This window comes from Colias eurytheme, chromosome 29 (assembly GCF_061535395.1).
Source record: "Colias eurytheme isolate Ceu_HAF_F1 chromosome 29, ilColEury1 Martin Lab GWU primary, whole genome shotgun sequence".
In the NCBI taxonomy this organism is placed as follows: Eukaryota; Metazoa; Arthropoda; class Insecta; order Lepidoptera; family Pieridae; genus Colias; species Colias eurytheme.
In genome coordinates this window covers 4,778,109-4,804,923 of record NC_143008.1, presented here as the reverse complement: position 1 = coordinate 4,804,923, position 26,815 = coordinate 4,778,109, and the positions used below count along the sequence as shown (strand labels likewise).

The 26,815-nt window shown below is 35.8% G+C and overlaps 2 protein-coding genes across 2 annotated transcripts in view; one reads left to right on the top strand and one right to left on the bottom strand.

The window, feature by feature from the left end:
- The window catches only part of mahj (LisH and WD40 domain-containing protein mahjong), a 43,628-nt gene extending 21,965 nt beyond the window's left edge, over positions 1 to 21,663 (top strand). Inside the window, exons 14-34 of the mRNA XM_090117964.1 lie at positions 226 to 310; positions 1,106 to 1,266; positions 1,934 to 2,064; positions 3,107 to 3,198; positions 4,829 to 4,951; positions 5,202 to 5,355; positions 6,373 to 6,518; positions 7,120 to 7,320; positions 8,124 to 8,236; positions 8,848 to 9,045; positions 11,018 to 11,222; positions 13,927 to 14,046; positions 14,901 to 14,992; positions 15,887 to 16,083; positions 16,558 to 16,655; positions 17,616 to 17,693; positions 18,380 to 18,500; positions 19,299 to 19,456; positions 19,804 to 19,885; positions 20,816 to 20,925; positions 21,513 to 21,663. Coding sequence (XP_089974090.1) covers positions 226 to 310; positions 1,106 to 1,266; positions 1,934 to 2,064; positions 3,107 to 3,198; positions 4,829 to 4,951; positions 5,202 to 5,355; positions 6,373 to 6,518; positions 7,120 to 7,320; positions 8,124 to 8,236; positions 8,848 to 9,045; positions 11,018 to 11,222; positions 13,927 to 14,046; positions 14,901 to 14,992; positions 15,887 to 16,083; positions 16,558 to 16,655; positions 17,616 to 17,693; positions 18,380 to 18,500; positions 19,299 to 19,456; positions 19,804 to 19,885; positions 20,816 to 20,925; positions 21,513 to 21,587 — 2,740 coding nt within the window. The 3' untranslated portion in view covers positions 21,588 to 21,663. The remainder of the gene's footprint in view (positions 1 to 225; positions 311 to 1,105; positions 1,267 to 1,933; positions 2,065 to 3,106; positions 3,199 to 4,828; positions 4,952 to 5,201; positions 5,356 to 6,372; positions 6,519 to 7,119; positions 7,321 to 8,123; positions 8,237 to 8,847; positions 9,046 to 11,017; positions 11,223 to 13,926; positions 14,047 to 14,900; positions 14,993 to 15,886; positions 16,084 to 16,557; positions 16,656 to 17,615; positions 17,694 to 18,379; positions 18,501 to 19,298; positions 19,457 to 19,803; positions 19,886 to 20,815; positions 20,926 to 21,512) is intronic.
- A 3,076-nt stretch (positions 21,664 to 24,739) lies between these two features.
- The window catches only part of LOC149896232 (coiled-coil domain-containing protein 186-like), a 32,214-nt gene continuing 30,138 nt past the window's right edge, over positions 24,740 to 26,815 (bottom strand). Inside the window, exon 15 of the mRNA XM_090117828.1 lies at positions 24,740 to 26,425. Coding sequence (XP_089973954.1) covers positions 26,357 to 26,425 — 69 coding nt within the window. The 3' untranslated portion in view covers positions 24,740 to 26,356. The remainder of the gene's footprint in view (positions 26,426 to 26,815) is intronic.

Sequence of the window (26,815 nt, the reverse complement as noted above, 5' to 3'; positions counted from 1 at the left end):
GGAAAATCTTTTGTACTGATTTTTTTTTGGGATTAAAAACTTCTTGGGTCGCTTTGAGCAGTTTTTGGTAGGCTATTTTTGGGCTATATTTTTTTTACTAAAATCTTTATGTAACGACGACTGCCATTCGTCTTTTGGGTACATGAAAAGTAGAAAAACACAAAAAATTAATAGTGTCAAAAATTATATCGCCAAAAATAAATATAATATGTTCGTATTTTGCAGGTACTTCGAAGCGCACTTACGAATACGAGCGGCACAAGTTGCGAGACAGCAAGGCGACACTGTGCCCGAACCGCCGCCTTATAAGGTCAGTCAGATACATGTTAATGCACATACATTATTGTTTTCAACAACATATACAATCTTGCACAAAAAGTCAAAGGGCGGCCGTACACGGACTGCTTCAAGCAGTTGAGACCGACGGCTTGAAGCCGCGACCGCGCGGTGAACTATAGTCACTGCCGTACACGGACTGCTCGAGCAGTCAACGGCTGAGTGACGTACACGGACTGCTCGAGCGGTCGGTCGTTGACTGCTCGAGCTGTCGCTACAAACCGCGCAGTTGACGGCTTGAAGCGGTCGCGACTGCTCGAGCAGTCATGTGTACGGCGGTGAATGAATGTCCATAGTTCATGTCGCGGTCCGTGTATTGCCGCCCTTATTTTGTAGATAGATATAATCCGTTACGGTCTTGTTTTCAACATTGACATTGTTTTTGACATTGAAATCGATATCTTACCATTACCCATCTATGATATCAAACTCAAACATTTATTTATTCAATTAGACTTCTTATAAAAGCACTTTTGAATCGTCATTATATATTTTTAAAATTTACCACCGATTCGGAAAGCAGTATCTACGGAGAAGAACCGGCAAGAAACTCCATAGTTGCTCTTTTAAAGTCATGTCAATATTACAATTTAATTTTACAACTTATCGATTTTAAAGACTTATCGATTATTATTATTTTTCGAGATTTAACAACTTTTTTTGGCGTGCATTAGGAGAGGCCTACGTCCAGCAGTGGACATCGAAAGGCTGATGATTGATTGATTGATTGATTTAACAACTTTTTTACAACTTTTTTTCTACAAACTAGGCGTCGAAATCGTCCCCCGAAGAGATCCAAGAGCAGATAGAGCTCGTGCAGCACGCGGCTTGCGCTCGCTGGCCGCCCGCCGACGAGCTGCTCGCGCTCGGCGGAGTTACACTGCTGCTACAGGTTGTGGGCTACGCGTATGACTGGAACTTTAACGGCCGGTGAGTTTGGGGATGCCATCCTCGAGCGGGGATTACAGTGGGGATGCCATCTTCTTATGAGGATTGACGTCTTGGAGGTACAGTGGGGCTATCTACGAGCGGGGATGGCCATCCTTGAGAGGGGATGCCATCCTCTTGTAAGGATTGACATGTTGGAGGTGTATTGGGGCCATCTTTAAGCGGGGATGGCCATCCTCTTGTGAGGATGGGCATCAAGGGGGGTGTAGGGGGGTGAGACACCGCAGACGAGCTGCTCGCGCTCGGTGGCGTCACGCTGCTGCTGCAGGTTGTGGGCTACGCGTATGACTGGAACTTTAACGGCCGGTGAGTTTGGGGATGCCATCCTTGAGCGGGGATTTAAATAAATTAATAAATAAATAAAACACATTTATTGTCAGAATCACATAAAGATATACATTTACAATTTTAAAGATATACAATTTAGAAGATTACAAAAGATATACATTTAGATTTCAGTGGGCATGACATTCTCGAGTGAGGATTGGCCTCTCTGAAGTGTAGTAGGGCCATTTTCGAGTGGGGATTGCCATCCTCGAGTGGGGATGCCATCCTCTTGTTATTTTGTGTCTTTTTTGACAAAAAAAGTTAAAGATTATGCGACTTTTAAATTGTTTTTCATAAAATCACGTTTTTTCCTCACACACAGAGCGGAGACAGTCCGCTCAGCGCTGGACGTGGTGGCTATCTGCTGCGTGGCGCCGCGCGTGCAGCTGCTGCTCACCGAGCGGCTCGACATGCGCGACACCGAGCTCACCACCGGCGTGCACATCGTGCTCGGTGAGCGCACACGCACTTGCACCGACACTTACACACTATGGCTAACACACAATATTTTAGTGTATGTATTTTATCATGCGTATGTATTACACATAACAAATATTTAAATATTTTATTTCATATTTATATTAGTATTTAATTATAACACAAACATTCATCACACAAAAACACAAAAAATACAGACATGCATTACACTCATACAAAATAATTATAATATTTATTATTCCATGACATAGTCGCGGTATTTGCGTAGTATGCGTGCCGCGACAAAAATATCACGAATCGAGCGGGTACATCGATATACTTCTTCATTAAGTTTCTTTATAATTTAAAATTAAATCAGTACGATCTTAGTTATTGAATGCGCATGTTGTCAGTGTTTTTTATTTCGTATATTTTAATGTTAAAAATGTTTCTTGTGTCTGTTAAATATTATATGGAATCCTCTCTCCTTCTATGTGGAGTAATAAACGATAAATAAACTGTGAGTGTGTGATTATTTGTGTATCAATAAAAGGTACTGTACCTACTGTTAACATCCATTATCACGCACCCCACAAATTGGTGACCCCGACGTGAAGTGTATGTATTTTAAAAAGTTACTACACTAAAATATTGTGTGTTAGCCACACATGCCACGCCACAACACCCCTCGTGACGACATGCCACGCCACACCACACAAAATATCGCAACGTCGACATGCAATAAAGTGACTATATCTATATTGTCACTTCAACTAAAACTAGCTAACACTTGCACTAACACACACGCCACGCCACACACCACCACAACAAAACAAAATATCGCAACACCGAAATACAATAAAGTGACAATATTGTTCTTCTTCAACCATAACTAACTTTTGTCAGTTTTAGACTTTTAGAGATATAAAAATACGGTAAATACTAGCTATTTACGCCGGATCCGCACATGTTTATCCAGTAAAAAAATAGCAAATGTTGTGAAATCGTAATAAACAAAAAAAGCCTTTGTAATAGTAGTAATTATAAATTCAAGATTTTGTTACACAAATTATTACAGGTGCAGCGGACGGTGATATAGTGGTGGAACCAGAAGTACAAAAGGCGGCATTAAACGTGCTTGTCAACTGTGTGTGCGCACCTTTACACCGGGTGAGTTGATGATTACAATAAACAACGAGACAAAATATCATGTTTATAAAGAAAAAAAATGTGTGCGTGTACTAGTGTACACACGTAAGAAATGAAACTTCTTTATGACCTTATTTTTATAAAAATAATTTACTATATGCAACTTTACAGAAATACGTCGAATCACGTGTGGTAGGAATAAGAAAAAGATGGCGCGTAACGGAAAAATGTCACGCGTAACGAAAAAATGTTACACTACTTTTTTTACCAACCCCGATAAAGAAGTTTCACGTCAAAATAAAATTATTGTCCGAAGCAAAACTCTGCCTAATATATTCAAAGGCAGAGTTTTGCGTTGGATTTTTTTTGCTAATGCGCGCATGCAATAGACTGTGAACATTATTGGAACGAAATAAGGTGTTAATTTGAAATTTGGATGAATTTTTTATACAACACCGCTCGGACATTTTGACGATCTTTTAATAGGGGATTGTGCGTCTAGTTTTTTACTAGGTTTCCGCCCGCGGCTCCGCCCGCGATTTCAAAGAAAAATAGTTCCCGTTCCCTTGGGATTTCCGGGATAAAACCTATCCTATGTGTTAATCCAAGTTACCCTCTATATGTGTGCCAAATTTCATTGTAATCGGTTCAGTAGTATTTGCGTGAAAGAGTAACAAACACACACACATCCTCACAAACTAGTAGGATTAGTAGGATAGGATTCAAGTTGCCTACTTTTGAAATATAATTCAAGCAATCAAATCACGAGGTAATTTAGCCCTAAGTTATGCATTCCGGTATAAATGTTTAAGTTAACAAGCTTCAACTTGCCTCAACTTTATACTGAGGAGGGCTCTTTAAATAAAATTCAAGTTTCAACCTTATAACTAGACATCGGATTATATGCACTAACAAAATGCCAAAATATGCATGCAAATATGCACAAAAAATGGCCGAAATATGCACTAAAAACGACTGATATGCCTAAAATATGCACAATACAAAATCAAAAAACCTTTATTATTTCTATATATTTCAATCAAAGACTGTACAGAAACAGTGACTGTACAGCCCAGTGTTGCCACCTTAGACCTTTCCGGGCTAAATCTAGCCCTGTTTTGGAATTCAACCCGTGTTTTAAGTTTTTATTCCCAAAAGTATAATCTAGCCCTATTCTGAATGGCTCAAAATTTACTTAAAATGGAGCCCATTTTGAAATTTTTGGCCATTCTACCATGCCAAAATGGGTTTGTTTACTCGCTGAGCGTTCTGATTGGCTAATAAGGGTTATTCGACCAATCAAAACTCCCGCTACTTAACGAAATATGCACGATTGGGGAAAAAGGCTAAAATATGCACTAACGCCGTAATTAGAGAGTTTTATGCATTTGCATATGCAAATATGCAAATGCAAAAAAATAATCCGATGTCTACTTCTAACTTAACCATAACTTATCTCTTTCACACTAGACACATAAAACTGAAAGAATAGAATAAATTCGATCGCTCTGGCGGGTCACGAGTGGCTGAGTTGGTCAGGTATCCGCCCCGGATTGGTGTGAAAGGATGCGGGTTCGAGTCCCGCTGAGTGATCGAATTTTTTCTATTCTTTATAAATTTATATTAAATATTAATATATTATCTCTTTCAGTCTGGTGTTTCAACAGCTCGGTTTTCGCTAACCGGGTCTACGAAGAAGAAAGCGGCGGTCAAATCGTACGAGGACGTGATACAAAAAGTTTGGGAGAGCGTACGAACTAACAATGGCATAATGGTAAGGATAATGTATTTAATTTTTATTGTATATGTTTTTTGAAATTTTTATAAGTAGCGATGCATAAAAAAGAACATGTGTGCCGAGCACACGTATCAGAATTCAGAAGTGAAACCTCTTTTGTTACTTCGACGATAGGTGACAGATTTGGTATCTTTGAATCATGCTAAAGAAGTTTCACTTCTGACACGTGTGCTCTACAAACATGCTCTTTTTATTGATGTTTTTACGAAAACTACGCAATTTGCAGGTGTTACTATCGCTAATGATGGTCAAATCGCCGATAACGGACGCGGACCGTATACGAGGGCTCGCTTGTAGAGCGCTTGCCGGTTTAGCTCGATGTCCGACCGTTCGGCAGATCATATCCAAGCTTCCGCTGTTCACAACTTCGCAGATACAGGGTGAGTATTGAATAAGTTCTAATATTCTAATAGCTTGGATATAATTATGGTGGTGACAGAGGTACTGTCACTCGGCACCTAAGACATGATTTAGGGCCGATTTTTCAATGCTTGGATAAAACTTATCCGTCCAATAAAGTATTACACGATAATATTAAAATGTCACGTAAACTGTCAAATACGGGCAATTAGAATACGTTTTTAAAATGGTAGTTTTATACATTATTCGACGAATAAGTTTTATCCAAGCATTGAAAAATCGGCCCTTAAAAGAGCAACTATGGAGTTTCTTGCCGGTTCTTCTTCGTAGATACTGCTTTCTGTTGTATTATTATTTCTGTTATTTCTGCTGTATTGTTTGTTATTATTATGGAGTCAAATAAATGATCTTTCTTTCTTCTTTCTTTCCGTATCGGTGGTAAATGTTAAAAATAATATGTAATGACGATTCAAAAGTGCGTCTAGAAGTCTAATTGAATAAATAAATGTTTGACTTGAAGTATACCGCTTTATACTACCTCGAAGATACAAGTTTTCTTTAATATCGGAAAATAGCTAATTTTTTTTTAATATGTTGTCATCTGCCAGTAATTATTTAACTAAATAGTTGACTCCGAAAATTAAGTATAAATGAAATTTATTTATTTACGTGTAATTTCATTCATAGAAATAAAAAAGTTTCTTTTTCTTTAATAATAATCACTCTAAATCAACTGACCATCAACGACTGACAATCGACTGACCGGTTGTCTTGGTTGGTAGTGGCCCTGCATTCCAAGCCAGCGGTCGTGGGTTCGATTCCCACACAGGGAAAATATTTGTGTGATGAACATAGATGTTTGCTCTATTTCTGGGTGTTATTTATCTATATAAGTATTTATTTAAAATTATATATGTATGTTTATCAGCCATCTAGTTTCCAATAACACAAGCGAAAGCTTAGTATGGGATCAGATCGTGCCGTGTGTGAAAATTGTCCTGAAATATTTATTTATTATTTATTAAATACATTTTCAGTGTTAATGCGCGATCCTATTTTACAAGAGAAGCGTCAAGAGCACGTGATGTTCCAAAAGTACGCGCTTGAGTTGCTCGAGCGTGTCTCCGGCAAGAGCAAGCACAAGGGAGCAGAGTTCGAGACGTCGCTCGCTAATATACACCGGGTGAGTGAGTGAATGAATGAATTGAAAGAATAAAATGTGTATGGAGAGAATTTATGAACGAATGAAAATTGAATGAATGAAAAAAATCAAGAAATGCGGCGCCTCTCCTCTAATACGGAGACACAAATGCTGAGTAGTCCACCTAATCACGAATACCGACTAATATTTGAATATATTTATTGTATTTTAAGGTTTAAATTTATTAATGTGTATTTTTCTCTAAAGTGTATTAGGTATAAATGAAAAATTGTAGTTAAGTATTTGTGATTAAACGTATTTTCTTTCTTTCTAAATGTACAGTGGTTGAGTGAACGACTTAACGAAAACCTGGACATTTTAGTTAGTAAATTAGTGAATGAAAACAATTTACATTTGGCAATGAACAAATGAGAAAAAAATTCATTGAAATTAACGCCTAATTTATGTTGCAGTAATTTTTAAGGTGTATTGTATTTTTTATAAGAAAACTCTGCTTAATAGATATGCAGGCAGTTTCATTTTGGGTCAATTTTAACTATTGTTTTCCGTTTTGTATGTAAATTTGTTGACAGTACGTAAACGAATCATCCAATCTTTTATCTATCTATCTTTTACCTAACAGGCGAACGTGGTAGCGCAAACGCGCATCAACTACAACGAGCGGCAATTACTCCAATTAGTAGCGCGCCATCTTGCGGCTCGGGGCTTACACGAAAGTGCTGCAACGTTACAAAGGGAAGCAGCCTTACCTCCCCCCGGCCCCCCGCCCGCCCCCACACACCCGCACCCCCCGCCCGTGTACGCGCCCGCTACACCCGCCAGAGTGAGTATATACACACAGACAGACAGACAATAATTATACACACACATTGCACGTGCCCCACCACCGACCGACGATACCAACGAGAAAGACACACCGACACACATATGCACAAATACACAAACACGTACAAAGAGATAAGCATTCACACACATGTACATGCATGTCCGTATACTATAGCGGATAGGCATTGGCCACACACACTAACGAAGTGCATAGACACCACACACACACGCACGTACCACACCCGTCAGATCGTTAAGAGTATTAGTGATATGCGTACATACGCATACCTACCAACATCCAACACAGACGCCCTAAGAACGTTCTGACAGATGCCTACATTCGACACATGATACACATGCAAGCCACAATATACATACATACAGTAGGGAAACTTCATACAAAACGTTCGAAATGGCTCACGCACACAAGCAAGCGTGTCTAAGGGTATTCTTATATCTGTCAATTATTGTCATAATACCCTTACGATTCTCGTAAACACGCTTTCTTGTGTATGTGAGCCATTTCAAAAATGTTGTATGAAGTTTCCCTACTGGTTGTATCTGTATATTGTGTGCAAGCAGACACCGTCTCTACCGTCGCCGTAAATCGATAAAATAAAAGAGGAGAAAAGTTTTTAATTATTTAATGTGTATAGTAAGTAAATTCTCTATTTTGTTAATGTATTCCACATTAACAAAATATATGAAATACATGTATCAACTGATAACACTTAAAAATAAATAATTTATTTTAAATATTCAAAAGGTATAGTAACTTATATACATATAAACATATTACAGCCCCGTCTGTCCGTGTCCCGTACGAGTAGCGCAAGTCTACTGAGAGATAGTATGGACTTGAACCATTCTACACACGAGGAGAATAGTCCGCTACCGCCTGTTATTAAATTAAGGTACGTAAAATCAAACACCGGAAATTTTTAGGTTATAAGTGAAGTCCCATGTCCCCTAGTAGGGTAATGGCGCAGTTTCATTAGTCGATAGGGCCCGCATGCGGGGTGCGAGAGATTTCTGGAACGCGTGCCACAGGGCCAGCATTCGGGGAACCGTTTTCATTAGTCGATAGGGCCCGCATGCGGGGTGTAGGGAGAACCTCCATTTTCCAAGCTGTATATTGACCGATGAATTTCATTGGTCGATATCACGGTCGGTATTAAGCATGCGGGGAACTTGTTTTCATTGGTTGTTATCTCGCCTGCGGGGACTCCCCGTATGCTGTATACCGAACGAGTTAACGACTAATGAAACTGCGCCGGGGCAAATGCATTATACATCTGTTTCACTGATCGATTTTCTTTAGGGACAAGTAGGTGATCAGCCTTCTGTGTCCTACGAGACCAAGACATTTTTTTTTCTTCGTCTCCACCGGGAATCGAACCCGGGACCCATCGGTACTACGCTCGCGCGTCAATCACTGTACCAAGGAGGCGGAAAATTTTAGATTATAACTAATGTATTATTAAAACGTGCAATATGTAAATTAACACGACAAAACCTCCCCCAGAAAGGTCCAGACGACCCCCCACCCGCCAACCCCCACAGCGGAAAAGCGGTCCCTACAGAAGCAGTTCAGCGCGGGAGCTGACCGTCCACCGTCACCCCCGAGGGTCACACTCCACTCCATCATCACGGAGTACCTCTACAACCAGCACGCGCTCTGCAAGAACCCGGTGGTCACTTGCCCACAGTTCAACTTGTTCGAGTGAGTAGATACACACAGCCAGACCGACAGACAGACATTAAACTTATTTTACTTGATCTATGAATTGTACTATATAAAGTAATTGAAGTGAAAAAATTTTAAGGGCCTTGAGCACTTTTTCTGTAATGGGTATAAAATCTTAAACCCGCGTCAGGACACGTGACCTGATCGAAAAAGCGTAAGACGGATACCATTCCAAAACATGCTCAACGTTAATAATCAAGTTTTCACTTCTGCCGGCACTCCCGGAGTGAAACCCGTCTTTTTTTTTAATAATTTTTTTCCCTCCAACTATACTGTGTGTATACAATTTGGATGGCATTTTGCCGCAACATGTGATTGTTCTACGTAAATCTATACTAATATTATAAAGCTGAAGAGTTTGTTTGTTTGAACGCGCTAATCTCGGGAACTACTGGTCCAATTTGAAAAATTCTTTCGGTGTTATCCTATATGGTAGCCTATTTATCGAGGAAGGTTATAGGTTATATCATCACGCTACGACCAACAGGAGTGGAGCCACGGGGGTGAAACCGCGCGGAGCAGCTAGTGTGTGTATAATCAGTCAAAATTGTCAGCTGTGGTGTGCACCTATTTAAATAAATAAATAAACTGATACATTTATTTATTCAATTAGACTTCTTGTAAAAGCACTTTTGAATCGTCATAACATTTTTAACATTTACCATCGATTCTGAATTCGAGAATGACGCTGCACCCCATCATCATTAAATTTGTTCGACTGGGGGCCGATTTTTCAATGCTTGGATAAAACTTATCCGTCCAATAAAGTATTACACGATAATATTAAAATGTCACGTAAACTGTCAAATACGGGCAATTAGAATACGTTTTTAAAATTGTAGTTTTATACATTATTCGACGAATAAGTTTTATCCAAGCATTTAAAAATCGGCCCTGGGACATTTAATTTATTCGAGAAGTAGATAGTTGATTAATTAATAGTAGGGTAACTTTGTTCAGAAGCAATCCTTCCAGAAGAACTCCCAGTCGAATCGCTCCCTCCAGAAGTAGATCAGCGTGGGAGCTGTACGTTCTAGAATATTTTGCCCGAATCTCCACCCTTAAGGCCAAACAAAATTAACAGTTGTCATGTATTAAACTTTGAAATGTAATTTATAAATTTTGAAGTTAACACACACAATCGATTATCCACCATTTTTGGGAAACCCTGTATAATAATATATTATTATCGTTATATGTCCGTATACTATATTCATTATTAAATATAAAAAAAAACAAAATTGTATATTTGGAACAAAACTTTACTAATTGCCTCCCCCCTATTCCGTGTTTAGACCACACGCGTGCCCATCCCCACGTAGTGGAGGCTTATTATCCCCCACGGAACCCCGAAACGTATGCGCATGTAGTATACGATCTTATACCTATATTTAAAGTGTCTTTCGTGTGCTTATTGCTATCTATGCATACCTAACGCCTACCCCTTATTTCTAGACCACACGCGTGCCCATCAACACATACCGGCGGTCTTATTATCCCCCACCGAACCTAGAAACGTATGCGCAAGAGTAGTATACGATCTTATACTTATATTTAAAGTGTCTTTCGTGTGCTCTTTACTTTCTATATGTACTCAACCCTTCCATTGCTCTTTAAACAGACCACACGCGTGCCCATTCCCACGTACCGGTGGCTTATTATCCCCCACGGAACCCCGAAACGTATGCGCAAGAGTAGTATACGATCTTATACCTATATTCAAAGTGTCTTTCGTGTGATTTTTGCTATCTATGCATACCTAACGCCTCCCCCTTATTTATAGACCACACGCGTGTCCATCCCCACGTACCGGCGGCTTATTATCCCCCACCAAACCTAGAATCGTATGCGCAAGAGTAGTATACGATCTTATACCTATTTTTAAAGTGTTTTTCGTGTGTTCTTTACTTTCTATATGTACTCAACCCCTCCATTTCTCTTCATACAGACCACACGCGTGTCCATCCCCACGTACCGGCGGCTTACTATCCCCCACGGAACCCCGAAACGTATGCGCTCGAGTAGTGCGCCGAGAGCTCGGCGGCGCGTCGTCACGGCGACAGCACTCCGCGCTCGCGCACGCGCACTTCGCCGCGGCGCGCACGCTGCGCCTGCAGGACGACGACGCGTACTTCACGCACACCATGTTCCACGTGAGTGTGCACACTACACCACACTACATACCACGCCACGCCACGCTACGCCACACAAAGCCACATCACACCACCCCACATCACACCACGCCACGCCATGCTACTTCCCGTCACGCCATGCCACACCACACCACACCACGCCATGCAACGCTATGCCACGCCACACCACACATCCCAACAAACAATTATGCGTTAAGACAAGCTTTATTAGACATGTATTTCGGTTCTACTTAGATATTTAAGAGGTAGCGTATTTCTTATAAGAGAGTTATAGAGTGTAATAACACCTTTATACCCTCGATTTTGGCACAAAATTTTGCAGGCTAAGCCTGTATGAATCCCTATATAGTGGTTCTACAAAGCCTTTAGTTGAAGTGTGTAAGAGGTGTTACAAGAACGTCAATTTTAGTTTGAAACTTTATAGCGCCTTTAGAATGGAGTTAAGTTGAAACCTAGAGTTATATAACATATCTATAGTGGTGTTAGTTAGAACTAAGACCGGTACGTTGATACCTTATAAGTCATTTGAAAAGTTTTCTGTGTCAAAATCAGATTGTAAAAGCTTTAAAGTAAAAAGAATTCTATTAATTTATTAAGTTATTATTTGTCCAAATGAGTGCTTCGTTTATCTGCCGACAGTATGCCGCCATTGCAATATTCTCATCACAAAATGTATGATTTGGATTTAAAGTATTTTTGAAGTGTTAAGTTAATTATTAGTGCGCTTGCCAGTTTACTGTGATAGTGTATCGTGTTTCTCATCTCAATTTTAACGCGCCCTCAAAAAATTATGAATTAGAGGAATAAAAGGATAACATTTGAAAATGCAAATAACCTAAAATAGTTTTAAACGTCATTTTCAAGTGTTGCTCGGTTTTATTAGTGATTATATACATAAAACTAAGTAAAATAATTAGAAAAATGTAAATATATCGTTATTAGAAAGTGATTTTGTACCAATAAATTTTTAGGTTATGTTTACAGAAAGTAATCAAAATGGCGATTTTTTCTTAAAGTTACAGTCTTCCCTTAAATCAATAATTATGACACTTGATGAACTACAACGCCGGTGGTAAAGAGTATTATACGGTCTTGGGTTGATATAAGAGAGGAATTATACACGTATCGAAGACATTTACCTGCTGTGGAGACTAAAATACTGATTTTAGCTTTATTTATACATGTTTGGATTAGGGTTCCTTACAAAGTAATGAAACCCCTAATCTTCAAGTCACCCCAGGCGCAGGTTTCATTTTAAAGAAAATGCACAGCTTACAGTTCATACATTCACAAACACAAAAGATACACAAAAATATTTTCACGAGCTCAGTTCGATAAATGTTTTCAGAATTTGAGGTTAGGTTATGCATAAACTCTATAAGCGTTCGAAACATTTAATGGTGTTTTTACAGAGTTACAAGTAATTCATCTTACACCAAAACCTTTTATATAAGGATCGTACAAAACCACTGTAACTATTTAACCTATGATTGCCTTTAGTATAACAGGCGTAAACTGTATATAAGGGTTATACAACGTATGTAGAGTTTGGTGTTACTACACTCTTAATTAACTCCCTTGCAGAACCGCTAACGTTACTGAAGTTGAAATAAAGTCTTATGATCTAAAAGCAACTCCGTTATAGCAGATTTGTAGCAATAAGAGTTAAAGAGAGTTAATGAAGATCTTTCAACAGGTTTTAACGTTGTAAGCAGAAACAAGCTTTAACGTCTTAAGTATATACGCAGCCACTGATACTACACTAACTACTAAGGAAATTGTGATTCGTTATTTACAGTTGTAATGCAACTTGAAGAGCTGAACTTATTTAATAAGTGTACTGAACCACCTTTAGTGATAACTGAATCCATTATAAATCAATAGTAGTACCTTAAACATTAAAATAGCCTGCAACCAACGCATAATTGTTTGTTGGGATACATACAACACCGTACAATACAAGCGTCCCACGTGTAAAACTCACGACACGTATTTATTTCAAGTAATAGGGGTAATATAACGATATCCACGCTGCATTGTAATTTGCACAAAGTGTTTATTTATTTATTTATTTATTTAGAATTTCCAACAGAGGATACAGATTACATTTGTTACATCTAATTATTTAAGTACATGGTCTTCTGCACCTTTAATTATAGGAAATTACAGCAAAATATTTATTACAATCACAATTCGTCAATTTATTAAAAAATATTAGTTAAACAAAAATTAAAGAAACTTAATAACATTGATTATATACGTTATACAGTGAGAATTACAAATTATACACCACATTCTATGTACATTACAAATTACGATACACTACATATACACTTTCGCCATTTATGTCCTCTTGGGAACCCGTAACTTTAAAAAAATTACGGGCTAATGTTATAAAAGTAAATATCAAATTTAAATATGTTCTATAAAAATATTAAATCCATACTAATATTATAAATGCGAAAGTAACTCTTTCTGTATGTTACTCAATCACGCCTAAACAATTTTCATAAAATTTGGTATGGAGATATCTTGATACCCGAGAAAGAACATAGGCTACTTTTTATCCCGAGAAAATGACGCAATCTTGGGAACTATGCGGGGTTTTCTTTGACTGCGCTGGCGAAACCGCGGGCGGAAACCTAGTATATAATATGTTATATTATATATTATATTATGTTTTTTATAATTATATTATTTGCAGCCGACACAACAACAATTGCTAGCGGCGACGTCATCAGGCGATATAAGGATATTCAACTTGTTCAGTGGCGTCGAAGAAAATTCGTATCAAGTGCACGAATCCTACATATATCATATGCAGGTCAGAATCTATACTAATATTATAAAGCTGAATAGTTTGTTTGATTGAACAAGCTAATCTAAGGAACTACTGGTCCGATTTGAAAAATTCTATCGGTGTTAGATAGCCCATTTGTCGAGGAAGGCTATATATCCAGCCACGCAGGTGAAACCGCAGGGCACAGCTAGTAATATAATAAAAAAATCATTTATTTATTTATCTCTTTCACAAGGGTTTTAAACGTTACAGATAATATTTTCAAGCATTATAAATATTATGTTATATTAATCTTTACTTTATCTAAAATACTAAAAATACAAATCTGAAGAGTTTGTTTGTTTGATCGATCTCATCTCAGTATTACCTGGACTTTCCAATAATTAAACAGACTTTTTAGTTTTATAAGTAATCTTTTTTATTATTTCTATAACGATCTAATAAAAATAGGAAAATAGCTTTAAAAAGATAGGACTGCCTGATGAACTTAGTTTTAAACAATTTATATGTTTTTTTAATGTGTTTCCTTCTTATCTCATTATAAAGAAAAAATAAATATAGTTTAAGAAATTACATGAGAGGCCGGGTTAAATATTAGTTTGAATGTAATAAGAATGTACTGCGATTCTACAGCTAGGTACCTAATTGATGTAGGTAGTTGATAACAAATCGCAGCAAGTCAACGACTATTAGCAAAGTGAGGTAAACAACGTCTGTGCCCCTAGGCACGATTCGTACGAATGCGCCACGAGACAAAGGAAAGCGGCTTTTTATAATATTCGACAGCTAAGCATGTACAGAAAGGAAATAGTGACAACTATTCACCCAAAAAATTATTAAATCACAAGTTACGTCTAACAATATATTGTATTTTTCAGGCAAGCAGAGACGGGCTATTATTACTAGCTTCTTCGTCGACAACGTGGCGGACGCTCTCAGCGTTGTGGAATATGAAGGAGTTTGAACAATTGTATGTATTTATTTGTTTTTTGTTATTTATTACACTTAACTAGCTTACCGCCCGCGGCTTCGCCCGCTTTGTCTAAAACCTAATAAATTATAAACTTACCCTTGAATCACTCTATCTATTACAAAAAACTGCATCAAAATCCGGTGCGTAGTTTTAAAGATTTAAACATACAAAGGGACATAGGGACAGAGAGAGCGACTTTGTTTTATACTATGTAGTGATGATATTTGTATGTCATTTTTAACATGCTTATATTAGCTTCACCTTTATGTTTGTATGTAACCGACTCCTTTACTCGATTTTGACCCACTTTAAACGGACAGATTTAATTCAAACTTTGTACACTTATCAAGGATCGGTGACAATACAATAATATCATTTTATTAAACCGAGTTAGATTTTTAGCTCATGATTTTTCTTATATGTCAGAATGAGCCCTTCTTAAAAAAAATTCGTGTGTCACTCGGGGACTGCCGCGGAAAAGCTATTGCATGCTATGCCTTCAAGCCACACCTCTGAGCCCGTCGAAGTGGGGAGCGTGAGGTTTATTCGTTACGTAATTTCTCGATTCGGTCCCCGCGCTCAAGGCCCGCGATAGAAGCTATGCAATAGCTTAAAAGTCTATTTTGTGATGAATTAAAAGAGCAACTTTTCTTGCCGGTTCTTCTCCATAGATACTGCTTTCCGAATCGGTGGTAAATGTTAAAAATATGTAATGACGATTCAAAAGTGCTTTTATAAGAAGTCTAATTGAATAAATATATGTTTGAGTTTGAAGAATACAACGGCTAGTGACGATTGTAATAAATTCGAAAGTATATGTTTTAGCCATAAATTTTTAATTCTTCGTAACTTATAAAAGTTACGAAGAATTAATTATTATTTTTTTTACAGATTCCAACTAGACAACGAAGAATATGTGGAATTCTCCAAAATGTCGGATGATCGGATAATCGGCACTAAGGGTGAAACGGCGACCATCTTTGATACTCGCACCGGAAGGGAATTGCTCACTTTGAGTCCGTCTATAAGTAATCAGTATGCTAAGAACCGGGCGTGTTTTAATCCAACCGATGAATTGGTACTGTCAGGTGGGTTTGATTATTATTTACTAGCGGTCCGCCCTGGCTTCGCCCGTGGTACATATTTCGCAATAAAAGGTAGCCTATGTTCTTTCTCAGGGTCTAAAGATTGTCTGTGCCAAATTTCATCAAAATCGGTCCAGTAGTTTATGCGTGAAAACCATACATACATAATTACAAACCTTTCCTCTTTATAATATTAGTATAGATTAACATTAAAATAAAACACCATCGTTATTATTATCATCATAATGATAATATGAACATAGATGTTAGCTCTGTGTCTGGGTGTTAATTATCTATATAAGTATTTATTTAAAATTATATATGTATGTTTATCAGCAATCTGGTTTCCATATCACAAGCGAAAGCTTAGTATGGGATCGGATCGTGCCGTGTGTGAAAATTGTCCTGAAATATTTACTTATTTATTTTTAATAATAGAAGATTCTAATATTATTAACAATATTTTTAATTTTTCAGACGGCGTCCTCTGGGATGTGAATACAGGAAAAGAAATACACAAGTTCGACAAATTGAACCAAACGCACAGCGGCGTGTTCCATCCGAATGGATTAGAGGTAATGTATTAGCACAGAATACATAATACATAGTAGCTAAACGCTACAGAACGGACACTCTTCGCCTCCCGCCAAAATTAAACACTTACGCACGCACGATCAGTCTAAAAATGGTCCGCATTTTTCTCCAAGGACGATACGCAACGAAGATTGACAACATTAATCAAATTGACTTAAAGTAATTTTATTATTTTCGATTTGTGATTATCGTTTTTCGTAGAAAATTGTTAGATATTGTGCTGTTTACGGATGTATTTCATCAGAAAAACGCGATTTTTTTTTTAACGCTAGTCACAAATGTGCCAACCATAAAGCGTTAACACACACATTTGCAGTCTCTACAGTGTGACTCAGACTGTCAAAACGATAATTTTGTATGGAGTGTCCGGGGTGTGGTATTAGTATAAGGGATGATTTTCCAATCCTAAGTTAAAACTTATTCAACGAATATCGTATTAAACAACCATTTTAAAAATGTGTTACTTGCCCACTTTTTGACAGTTTTTAGGTGACATCTGTATATTATTGTGTAATACTTTATTGGGCGGATAAGATTTAACCAAGGATTAAAAAATTAGCCCTAAATATATTTATTTATGAATTTACACTAATAAAATGAAAAACTACTCGGATGTGAGTTTCCCCCCTTTTCCCAGTTTTTCTTAAGTTATTGTAGAAAATATTCAAACATAAATGAATGTCGGGTTTGGAAACCACTTATGACTCAAGAATGGCTGAATTAATTTTAATGATTTTTGAATTTCTCTCCACGAGCAGATTGAAACTTAAATAATTTGAAAAGCACAGAAAAAAAAGAGGAGAAAGCAAGTAAAAAGTTTGTTACAAGAAATTTACTGATATAAAAAAGAGAATAATTTTTTTAATTATTTTAAATTTCTCAAAATAAATTTAAAAAATGACTTACTAATGATAATAATTTGTCACTTTTGCACTTTCCAGGTCATATCAAATACCGAAGTGTGGGATTTGAGAACGTTCCACTTATTGCGAACTGTACCAGCTTTGGACAAATCTGAAGTACGTATATATTTCTTTATTTATATCATTAATTACTTAACTTTTTATCAAGTTAAGTCATATGACGTCACAACACAACACAAATGAAATGATTTATTTTGCAAGAAATTTGGAAGATTTAATTATATGTTACATAATTAATTGTTCAGCACAAATCGCCAATTGATTGGCAAGCAAAAATTAACAATGGAATGTCAATGTACTACATAAATATCATTTTTTACAATTATATAAGCTTTCCGCCCGCGGCTTCGCCCGCGTTTTGAAAGAAAAGCCCGCATAGTTCCCGTTCCCGTGTAATATCTGAGATAAAACCTATATCCTATGTGTTAATCCAAGTTACTCTCTATATGTGTGCTAAATTTCATTGTAATCGGTTCAGTAGTATTTGCGTTAAAGAGTAATTAAAGCATCCTCACAAACTTTCGCATTTATAATATTATTAGTAGGACTGTGCCTCGCGGTTTTACCCGTTTGGTTCCGCTTCTGTTGGTCTTAGCGTGATGATATATATAATTATATATAGCCTATAGCCTTCCTCGATAAATGGGCTATCTAACACCGAAATAATTTTTCAAATCGGACCTGTAGTTCCCGAGATTAACGCGTTCAAACAAACTCTTCAGCTTTATAATATTAAGTATAGATATATGTTTATAAAAATGAAATTAAATACATATTTACAGGTAATATTCAACCCGGCATGTACAGCGCTATACGCAGTGTGTTCAGACCAAGATTCGGAAGATAGGAGTCAATTCGACACCAGCTTTAAGACTCTGGACGCGTACGACTACTCTAGTATAGGTGAGTTTTGACTGACTGCGAAAAGGGGGATGTGGTTTTTTGGCAGTGAATGTTCGAAAATTATTATATTTTTGTGTGAAAGAAAACGCAAGTAAAAATTTGTATTGGATCACCCTATAGGAAAAATTATCGTGTAGGTAGGTATATAGTGTAACTAGCGGTCCGCCCCGGCTTCGCCCGTGGTACCTACATGCTTAAACTATCCTATCTCTCAAGTTGGATTGAACTGCACATGGTGTGCGAATTTTATTATAATCGGTTAAGTGGTTTAGGAGTCCATTGAGGACAAACATTGTGACACGAGATTTATACATATTAAGATAAAGCGTCGTTTTTTCTTCATTTATTTATTTATGTTTGTGTGTACGTTTTTTCTTGTGTATTTTAATCGATATTTTCATCGTTTTTTATGGATACTTGTTTATAATCACTTGTTTAAATAAAAAATAATATGATATATAAAACTAGCTTACCGCCCGCGGCTTCGCCGGCTTGGTCTAAAACCTAATAAATTATATACTAAAACCTTCCTCTTATATCACTCTATCTATTTAAAAAAAAACCGCATCAAAATGGGTTGCCTCTTTAAAGATTTAAGCATACAAAGGGACATAGGGACAGAAAAAGCGACTTTGTTTTATACTATGTAGTGATGTTCACCGCTAATTTCGCTAAATGTGCTGCTGCGCTGAATCGATTTGGAAAATTATTAAATTTGGTCCTTATTTCTTGATTTCTTGATTCTTTAAATGGTAATTTTTCCCATTTTCTCCCACTAAACTATAAATTATTTTTCAGCGACCATAGACGTGAAACGCAACATATACTCGCTGAGTGTGTCCCGATACGGCACTCAAATATCCGTCGTAGAGAATTTGGGGGACTTCGAGCAAGTGCAAGAGTCGTGTGTCAAGATATACGATGTTGGCAGAAAGAGAGATCACGATGATGACGCGGTGAGTTGAGTGGGAGTGAGTTGGGGGGAGGAGAGAGAGAGGGTTGAGTTATAGTGAATAGAGAAGACTTTGAACAAGGTTGGTGCAAGAGTTCTGTGTGATGAAGAAATATACGACAAGGGTATTAATATGTTCCTGCTGATTTCTTGATCATGACGACAAAGCGGTGAAGTAGAGTGAGTAGAGAGAGAGAGAGAGAGATTTTTAATTAGAATGAGAAGAGATAGAGTGAATAGAGAATGAGTGAGTTAAGTGACTGTGTTAGAGTGAGTAGAGACTAGAGACTGCTGAATGTTGGTTTAACAAAGTAATAAATAAATTAATCAATTAAAATAATGTATGTACAGGAGGAAGACGACGAGGAGGAGCTAGCCGGAGGATCGGAGAACGACGACGGATCGGACTCCGGATCCGACAATGATGACGATTGTGAGTACATTTATATTGATAAATGTTTTACTTTATTTATGTGAAACGCATTGACCTTATTTATTTATGTTTTTTTATATTTATTTGATTTATTTCAGATAATTGCAATAATTATATAACTGTTAGTAGGTATCTTGTTACCTTAAAAACTATGTTAGTATTAAAATTACACAATTATTAACAATACTATTTTAAATCATAATGTGCTTGAGACATGGATTTTACTCCAATGTCTCAAGACATTGCTGTCCCATCTGTCCACGCTGACTAGCTAAAAATATAAATAGCTTATACCGGATGCCACTAATCATATTATGCCTCTAATCAAATTGCACTAACTCAATAAAGTGCGTCACACACGGTGAAGATACTATAATATTTTATCTTAAGATACTGTAATATTTTATATCACAGTATCTTAAGGTATCCGGTCCCGGACCCGAAATTTTGTGGGTCATTTGTAACAGGATGTCGGTTCTACAGGGGTCTTAGTACGCAATGACAAAAAGAAAAATGATGGTCAGAACGCTGATACCGGATACCTTAAGATACTATAACATAAAATATTACAGTATCTTAAGATAAAATATTATAGTATCTTCACCGTGTGTGACGCGCTTAAGTGTCAGTGGCTAAGTGACACTTGCATTGATGTACAATAAACAACAAGATTCACAATCACGCTCAAAAGTTGTCTGAAGCAAAACTCTGCCAACGCATACATTAGGAAGAGTAGTGGCTGTGTTGGTCAGGCATCCGCCCCGGAATGGCGCGAAACGATGCGGGTTCGAGTCCCGCTGTGTGATGGCATTTTTCTATTCTTTATAAATTTATATTTATAAAGCATTTGAATGCCATTAAACCAAAAATATCAAATTCAGCTAGTAAGTTTCCAATAAAAAAGTAATTTACAAGCCACAAATCTCCCAGTAGCGTCAAGTCTGTTGCGCAATGCGGTGATGGGGCTCGCCGGCGGGGACAGCTCGGGGGACAGCTCGCGGGACGAGCCGCAGAGACCCAACAGGCGACGGCGGCGCAGGGTGAGTTGAAAAACAAACACACAAATAAATAAGAAAGAAGACGGGTTGCACTGGGGGAGTGCCGGCAGAAGTGAAAACTTGATTATTAACCTTGAGCATGTTTGATATCCATCCGTCTTACGCTTTTTCGATCAAGTCACGTGTCCTGACGCGAGTTTAAGATTTTATACCCATTATTAAAAAAGTGCTCAACGCCGCTAAAGAAGTTTTCACTTCAATAAAAAAACACGCACACATACGCACACAACAGACAAACACACACGCACATCTCATACTCGCACACATTTATTTATTTCCAGAACAGTGGCTTACAGTCATGCCAAAGCGCCACTATGCTGTACAGTACAAAATCATTATTTGAAGTAAATACATGCAGTACTTTTTGAGTTTAGCCCTGACATAAATACAGACAAAAATTCAAAAAACTTTTGGCGATTTTAAATCACACCCCAAGTTTATTTTTAATATTCAATATACATATTTGACTTTCCTACGATTTTATTATATGTATAGATTAAAAACGATAAATAAAGCTTTTCATTGCTATAAAACTAAATATTAATATCGTTTTTTTTTCAAATTTACAGCAAGCGGATAACCACAGCAGCGATAGTGACGGGGACATTGACCTCGGCGATATTATTGAATTCGAACTGGACTAGACCAATAAATGTGTTTATAATAATTCGTCTTTTATTTTATTTATACGATGTAGTGGCAATAAAGTTTTATAATGTTTGGTGTGTTTTATTTTATGGAATACCCCTTTTTTATAGTGTACTAGCTGTGCCCTGCGGTTTTACCCGCATTGCTCCGCTCCTGTTGGTCGTAGCGTGATGATATAATATAGCCTATAGCTTGCCTCGACAAATGGGCTAACACCGAAAGAATTTTTAAAATCGGACTAGTAGTGCCTGAGATTAGCGCGTTCAAACTAACAAACTCTTCCGCTTTATAATACCTACTAAGAAAGGGAGTTTAATTTTTCAAATAAGTTTAGATAAAGTATTTTATTTTTAAACCATTTGTGGTACATATGCATTTTTGGCAAATACTTATAGAAATTGAATTTGATATTATAGTCTTCAAATCTTCTTATAAAATAAAAATGAACGCTAAAATGTGTGTTGATAAGCGCAAATCTCGAGAATGGTGAACACATTATTGAACTGTGCTTATATCGTGAAACAAAGCGATAGTACCTACGTAGTTACAGTGTATGAACTCGAAAGTATACCTTTCATATATATATTTTTTTTAATAAATAAAGTTGCTAACTTGCTAATTAAAATAGCACCCTAGATAAATTACAATTTACAATCTAGTCTACAACTGACAAGACTAATAAATAATTTTATGTTAACCTCAATTTCTAAATAACTTCCATTTTCACTTACTTAGTGTCTGACAGAATACTTAAAAGTAGGTCGAAGGCGACAACAGCTCATTATTGAACTGTGCTAATATCGTGAAAAATTTCCAGTGTATGAACTCGAAAGTATTACCTAGTATATCTTTCATATGAATCAGTTATTTCAGTCTGATACGTGGTTAATGTATCAAAAGGATAGGCGGGCCAACACAATTCTACTTATAAAAAAGTGTATGGTTTTAATTATTCTCCTCTTGCTCGCCCGCCTACACGAATCAAATTTTAGAGTGCCCATCTAGTTTTTTATTTTGATCATAAAATATCTTTAATGTTTTAAGTGTCTGGGTATTGTCAGAAATCTAGAAAGTGATAATATGTCTTTTAAATTACTTTTAACCGGAGTGGGACAACTCATTCCCTAGAAAGATGCTAGAAAGATTCCATAAGTTTCGCATTTGAGCCATTCCGAAATTTATAAATTCCGATAGATGGCGTTATTTTAAAAATGTGACATGAATGACAATTATTAGAAAATTTAAGATTTCATTACATATAATAATACCCCAACCACAGACCTGCCGGTTCTACTTCTTATATAGAGCTTTTCGAATCGGTGGTAAATTTAAAATATGTTTTGACCTGTGGTTTTGACGATTCCAGTGCTTCTAGTTTCTACTACTTAGATCTGATTGAATCTGAAAATTGAATTGAGGTCTAATTGAATAAATCAATGTTTGAGTTTGAATCGAGATTCGAGACTAAGATTAATTTATGTCAAATTTAACCACGATTTCGGCAGTGAGCTGCTTATGTGTGAAAGATAGATATTAGAGAGAATATACATCTATAAATAATAGCGTAGTTTGAATTTGACTGCACTGCAGAATATAATCAATTTTTATATACATATTACCTTATACTTTAATATGGTGATACCAAAGAAAGGGCTAAATCTATTATTTTCTATAGGTACTACTAATATTATAAAGCTGAAGAGTTTGTTTGAACGCGCTTATCTCAGAAACTACTGATCCGATTTGAAAAATTCTTTCCGTGTTAGATACCCCATTTATCGAGGAAGGCTGGCTATATATCATCACACTAAAACCAACAGCTAGTAAGAAATAAAACACAAAAAATGCTGAAAATATATTTAATTTTCGATTATCATACACAACACCATAACATATAATTATTACCAGCCAACATTTTGATACACTCTAAATTAATATTTGTTTAAACAATTTTTACATAATGGAGAACGCACACAGACACAGGAATAAATACTTATATATAGTTGTTACATGAATAAGTTGAATACTAAGTTATTGTACATATTTAATACTTAAACATATTTTGCGATATTAATTTTTGTCGGCCCATTTCTATAATTTAAAACAAGTAGTATTTGTAATAATAAGAAGTTAGGTGCAATTAGTTGAATTGAATTAATGTTGTAATTTGTAAATTCAAGTACATATATCCAAAATCAGAAAATAGTTTTAAAATATAGAAACAGGACTTAGGGCGGCAGTACACGGACCGCTTCAAGCAGTTGAGACCGACGGCTTGAAGCCGCGACCGCGCGGTGAACTATAGACATTCATTCACTGCCGTACACGGACTGCTCGAGCAGTCGCGACCGCTTCAAGCCGTCAACTGCGCGGTTTGTAGCGACAGCTCGAGCAGTCCGTGTACGTCACTCAGCCGTTCACTGCTCGAGCTGCCCGTTTACGGCCGCTCTAATTTGTCAATCGAACACTACATAAAACTGTGTTCATAAATTTCGTAATGCAGCCATTTTTTAAACTGTCAGTTTCGCAACTTCTGGATATGTTCTGAATAGCTTATCTGTCAGTTAAAATGACTCAATGAAAATTTAAGTCAAAAAGTTCTGAGTTTCATTCAGTATCATTGACTTTATCAGCAAGTTGGGAAACTGACTAATGTTATATAAGGAATAAAGTAGAATCATTTCTTTAAATACTTTTCCTTGGAATTACAATAAATAATAATTAGGTATGGAAAAGAATTATTAAGTTTCAACGTGAAAAATTTTAAAAAAATATTTACAAAACATAGAGAAATTATTTATACATTTTTTTACAAACAGCCTCCGAAAAATCAGTTCATCAATAATTAATGCTTTGACATATTCTGATAGCGCTCAGTAGTTTTTGTACGAAATAAAAAAAATTAACAATAATCACATTTTTACATATTCGTATTGCGACATGCTTCAACTATAATTTTGACAGAAATTATAAATTTAATTTCCTCACAATATTTTTCATCTTTATGCAAAACAAAATACATTTTAAATTTGTCGATTTTTTTTGCAATTAAACGTTCCTAATATTATAATTAATTTAAAGATGGCGCCAATTCTTATGCAATGAGTGCGATAGAGATAGTAGATCTATCTAATCTATCGATCTATCAATGTGTGGTCTACCACTATCAATGTGTAAGCGAGACGACATGATTATTTCGATTGTCTTGAACTGTATTTTGGTAATTTTCAGAAATATCAAATAAAATTAGAAAAAAAAATATATTTTAAGAAAATCTATGTGTATTTTTCGAATTAAGAATAATATTTCTTATTTCTATTGCAATATACGATATGTTCCCATACTACATCTGAACTATTTATATACATATATTATTTCATTTATCTTTGGACGTTTTAGGTCTATGTTTTATAATAAATAGAGTTACAATGAAGTTGTTACTTTGTACTATAGTATTAAATGATAACTGCGAATGCATAAACGCCAAAAATTATTTAATATGTACGTCGGAAAAACTGACATAATGGAAAAAAAATCTTATTTTAGTAACAAAAACTCAGAGTATTTAATAAAAATATTTCCGGAGCCGTAACTATTTTAAATATGATTTTGTCCAATAATTACAAAATTTATCACGTAATTTATAAGAGATCAAATTACAAGAAAATGAAAATGAAAAGCTGCAATAAAAATAACAAAAATACGTATTTTTAAAAGAAGCATTGTTCAGGTACATTTAGGTTTTAAATTCAAAATGAACTTAGCATAAATTTTGTTCTTTTTTATTTTAAAAGAGTCGTCAGGATATTATTAAGACAAAAAATATTCTAGCTAAAAAATATTAATATAAGGGGAGTGTTTATAATTTTTCGAAAACAAAAAATCTGATGATATTATAATAAAAATAAATCAGTATTTTTTATATTGTTTGGGAATTATTAAATCTAACACAGATTATCAGACAACTTACACAGCTTAAAAATAAATGTCTAGAATGTATAAATGTATAGGTTTTAGATATGAGCACTTGAAATAAAAAATGGCATTTATAATAACTAAAATATAAAGATTAAAGGTACTGACTTATCTAATATCTATTTTTTTGTTTGTATTTTAGAAAATTAAATGTCCGCTTCGTCTCAAAAAGAAAAAGGTGTAACAATACTGTCAATTTATATATTTTTTTAAACTAAATCTTTTCATTTAAGGGCCAATTTTTCAATCCTTGGTTAAAACTTATTCATCGATTATCGTACTAAACGACAATTTCAAAAATGTGTTACTTGCCCAATTTTTGACAGTTTTTAGGTGACATCTGTATATTATTGTGTAGTACTTTATTAGACGGATAAGATTTAACCGAGGATTGAAAAATCAGCACTTAAGTATAGAATAATTATTTTAAGCCCTCTTGAGGCGGCCATTTTGAATTTAGTATGAGGTTATGTTCTACTCATATATACCATTTAACCGATTTATTATGAAATAAATTCACATACAATATGCACGTTGAAATAATTTTTTTTCTGTAATAGATTTCAAAGAAAACTATAGTTATAATATGCCTTTCCTGGCTGTTTCGCTGAAATATTTTGTAGTAAGTAGGATTTTTTGTAAGTATTTTTCTTTACACTGGGATATTAATTCTCACCCTCCAAAACTTTAATTCCAATCTCTGAATACTATTTTTGATAAATTTTTTGATGACACAATAAAAATAACAATTTTAAATTCACATAGCCTTTAACACTTGGAATGTAATAATTCATTTTGTTTCCGTATTTTTCTTGCCTTTTAACCTCGCTATTTCTTCTCCTAGCGTGTCAATGTTTTCCTGAAAATATATAAAAAAAATTTAGAATTTCTGTTTTTGGAAAGCCGACATTTTTAGTTTATTTTTCGATGTTTTAAGTGAAACTTCTATAGACGCGTTGAGAGTAAAATTTCAAGTTCGCGTCATGGCAATACCGTCACGTCAGGAAGTAAGACGACGATTTTGGTATCTTTGAATCTTGCCAAAGAAGTTTCGCTTCTGATAGGTGTCTCAGCACAAACGCTCGTTTTTAAAAAGTGAAGAAATTCTATAGCTATGTGACATATTTGAATAAAAGATAGTCGTGATATTACTTACTTAACTAAAGAATGGCTGAACAAATTTTAATGATTTTTAGTGTCTGGATAACAAAACTTTAACTATTCACAAGTAGCTGAGTTGGTCAGGCAT